Source organism: Musa acuminata, chromosome BXJ1-1, assembly GCF_036884655.1.
Source record: "Musa acuminata AAA Group cultivar baxijiao chromosome BXJ1-1, Cavendish_Baxijiao_AAA, whole genome shotgun sequence".
Classification (NCBI taxonomy): domain Eukaryota; kingdom Viridiplantae; phylum Streptophyta; class Magnoliopsida; order Zingiberales; family Musaceae; genus Musa; species Musa acuminata.
In genome coordinates this window covers 17,086,776-17,089,467 of record NC_088327.1, presented here as the reverse complement: position 1 = coordinate 17,089,467, position 2,692 = coordinate 17,086,776, and the positions used below count along the sequence as shown (strand labels likewise).

Below are 2,692 nucleotides of genomic sequence, written 5' to 3'. Positions count from 1 at the left end.
AGAGGACCAGGATCGAGCCGCCGCTGGAAGATCCGCGGGAAACAAAAAAGCCGGCCCCTCATCCCGAGCCGAGGGGGTCCACCGTGGATATACCATTACAAGAAGCCTGGCCTGACCGGACGGTCAAAGTTGGTTCGGAACTACCCGAACAGGAACGAGAGCAGCTCGTCGGCCTCCTGCGGGAAAATGCCGACGTCTTCGCCTGGTCCCCATTTGACATGACGGGCGTCGATCCAGGAGTTGCACAGCACCATCTCAACATCCCACCTAATGCTCGCCCGGTGAAACAAAGACCCAGGCGGCAAGCCCCTGACCGGCAACGTGCCATACGAGAAGAGGTGACCCATCTCCTAGCGGCAGGCTTCATAGAAGAAGCCAGGTATCCTCAATGGCTGTCCAATGTAGTCCTTGTGAAAAAACACAATGGAAGCTGGAGGATGTGCGTTGACTACACTAGTCTCAACAATGCATACCCGAAAAACTGCTACCCCCTCCCGAGGATCGACCAGTTGGTCGACGCGACGGCCGGACACGCACGCCTCTCTTTCATGGATGCCTATTCGGGATACAACCAGATCAGGATGGCACCCGAAGACAGAGAGCATACGGCCTTCCTCACCGATCAAGGGGTGTACTTCTATAAGGTCATGCCGTTCGGATTGAAGAACGCCGGGGCCACATATTAGAGAACGGTGAACAAGATGTTCGCCCACCAGATCGGGAGGAACATGGAAGTTTACGTGGACGACATGATCGTGAAAAGCCAAGAGGCCGGAGCACACATTGCCGACTTGACCGAGGCGTTCACCACGCTACGCAAGTTCGGTATGCAACTTAACCCCACAAAATGCGCCTTCGGTGTCACCTCCGGGAAATTCCTCGGGTTCATCATACACGAAAGAGGAATTGACGCCAACCCGGAGAAGGTCCAGGCAATCATCGACATACAGTCACCCCGGACGATCAAAGACCTGCAGTGACTTAACGGAAGGCTTGTTGCCATGTCTCGCTTTCTCGCCTGGTCGGGCGATTGCTGCCTCCCCTTCTTCAGGGCGCTCAAAAACCCGAAAAGCTTCCAGTGGATGACGGAGTGCGAGGAAGCTTTCAAACAAACGAAACAGCACCTGGCCAACCTCCCCCGACTCGCCTCTGTTTCTCCCGGGGAAAAGCTGGGCCTCTACCTAGCGGCCTCCCCCCATGCAGTCAGTTCCGTCCTGATCAAAGAAAGCTCTGGCGAACAACTTACGATCTACTACGTCAGCCACATCCTGAGCAGACCCGAGGGGCGTTACCCGCCGATAGAGAAACTCGCGCTCGCCCTGGTGTTGTCAGCTCGGAAGTTGCGCCCCTACTTCCAGGCCCACCCGGTGGAGGTCATCACCGACCAACCCCTTCGGCAGGTTTTATCTAAATTTGATGTTGTAGGACGGCTCCTCAAATGGGCGGTGGAGCTCGGCGAACATGATATAAGATACGTGCCCAAGACCGCCATCAAGGCCCAAGCGGTAGCCGACTTCATCGCGGAGCTAACTCAGGTGGCAGACGGGGATCTCGAGCAACCTCCCGAGGTTTGGATCCTACACGTGGACGGCTCGGCCAGCTCAAAGGGTGCCGGTGTGGGACTGGTTCTGCTTGCCCCCGACGACCGCTCGTTCGAGCGCTCCCTCCGCTTCGGGTTTAAAGCCACTAACAACGAAGCGGAATACGAGGCGCTCCTAGTAGGACTCAGGTTGGCCCTCGAGATGCAGGTGGCTGCTATACACGTCCTCACTGACTCGCAGCTTGTGGTCGAGCAGCTCAGCGGTGGATATGAGGCTCGGGACCCAACCATGGCGAAATACCTGGCACGGGTAAGGGACCTGACTGCTAAGTTCCCTTATTTCACATTGTCCAATGTTCCAAGGGAGGAGAACGAGCGGGCCGATGTGCTGGCTAAGCTGGTGTCGAAGCCGACCTACGAAGCATGGCCGGAGGTCGAGGAGCTTCCTACCCGCGCCATCGAAGTAGCGACTACAGCCCCCGGCAGTGCGCCGATCACATGGGTGCAGGAGCTGCTACGCTTTAAGTGGGATGGGACCCTTCCCCACGACGAAGTTGCGGCTCGGCGTCTGCGTCGTACACACGCGTGGTACACTGAAGAGAGTGGCCGGCTTTATAGGCGGTCCTTCACCTACCCCCTCCTACGATGCTTGGAGCCCGACGAGGCCCAGACGGTCCTAGCCGAGATCCACGAGGGAGTCTGCGGAGAACACAGCGGCGGGCGAACCTTGGCACACAAAATACTTCGCCAAGGTTACTACTGGCCGACCATGTGCCGGGACGCGAAAGCTTACCCGCAGCGGTGCGGTTCGTGCTAAGAACACGCCCGCGCACCCCGATAGCCCGCGGTCCCACTTAGCCCCATCGCGTGCGCGTGGCCGTTCGCACAGTGGGGGTTGGACCTGCTCGGACCTTTCCCACCGGCTTCAGGGCAGCGAAAGTACATCATCGTGGGAGTGGATTATTTCACGAAGTGGGTCGAGGCCGAGCCGTTGGCGACAATCACGGAGCAACAAATGGTGACTCGGTTCGGGTTGCCCAAAACCATCATTACGGATAACGGACCTCAGTTCGCCGGTAGGAGGTTCCGGGAGTTCTGTGCCAGTCATGGCATCTAGCTAAGGTTCAGCTCAGTGGCCCATCCTCATACGAA

General features: G+C 57.9%; 1 protein-coding gene across 1 annotated transcript; it reads left to right on the top strand.

The window, feature by feature from the left end:
- The first annotated feature begins 1,001 nt into the window (after positions 1 to 1,001).
- LOC135679386 (uncharacterized) lies at positions 1,002 to 2,357 on the top strand. The gene is made up of 2 exons (XM_065193091.1): positions 1,002 to 1,400; positions 1,485 to 2,357. The coding sequence occupies exons 1-2, from the start codon at positions 1,002 to 1,004 to the stop codon at positions 2,355 to 2,357; spliced, it is 1,272 nt and encodes a 423-aa protein (XP_065049163.1).
- Positions 2,358 to 2,692: the final 335 nt, after the last annotated feature.

Excerpts from the sequence above, each read along its gene's own strand:
- LOC135679386 (XM_065193091.1), top strand. The coding sequence starts at position 1,002 with ATGTCTCGCTTTCTCGCCTGGTCGGGCGATTGCTGCCTCCCCTTCTTC. Across the intron at positions 1,401-1,484 it reads CCGACCAACCCCTTCGGCAG|ACCGCCATCAAGGCCCAAGC; the intron begins GTTTTATCTAAA and ends TACGTGCCCAAG.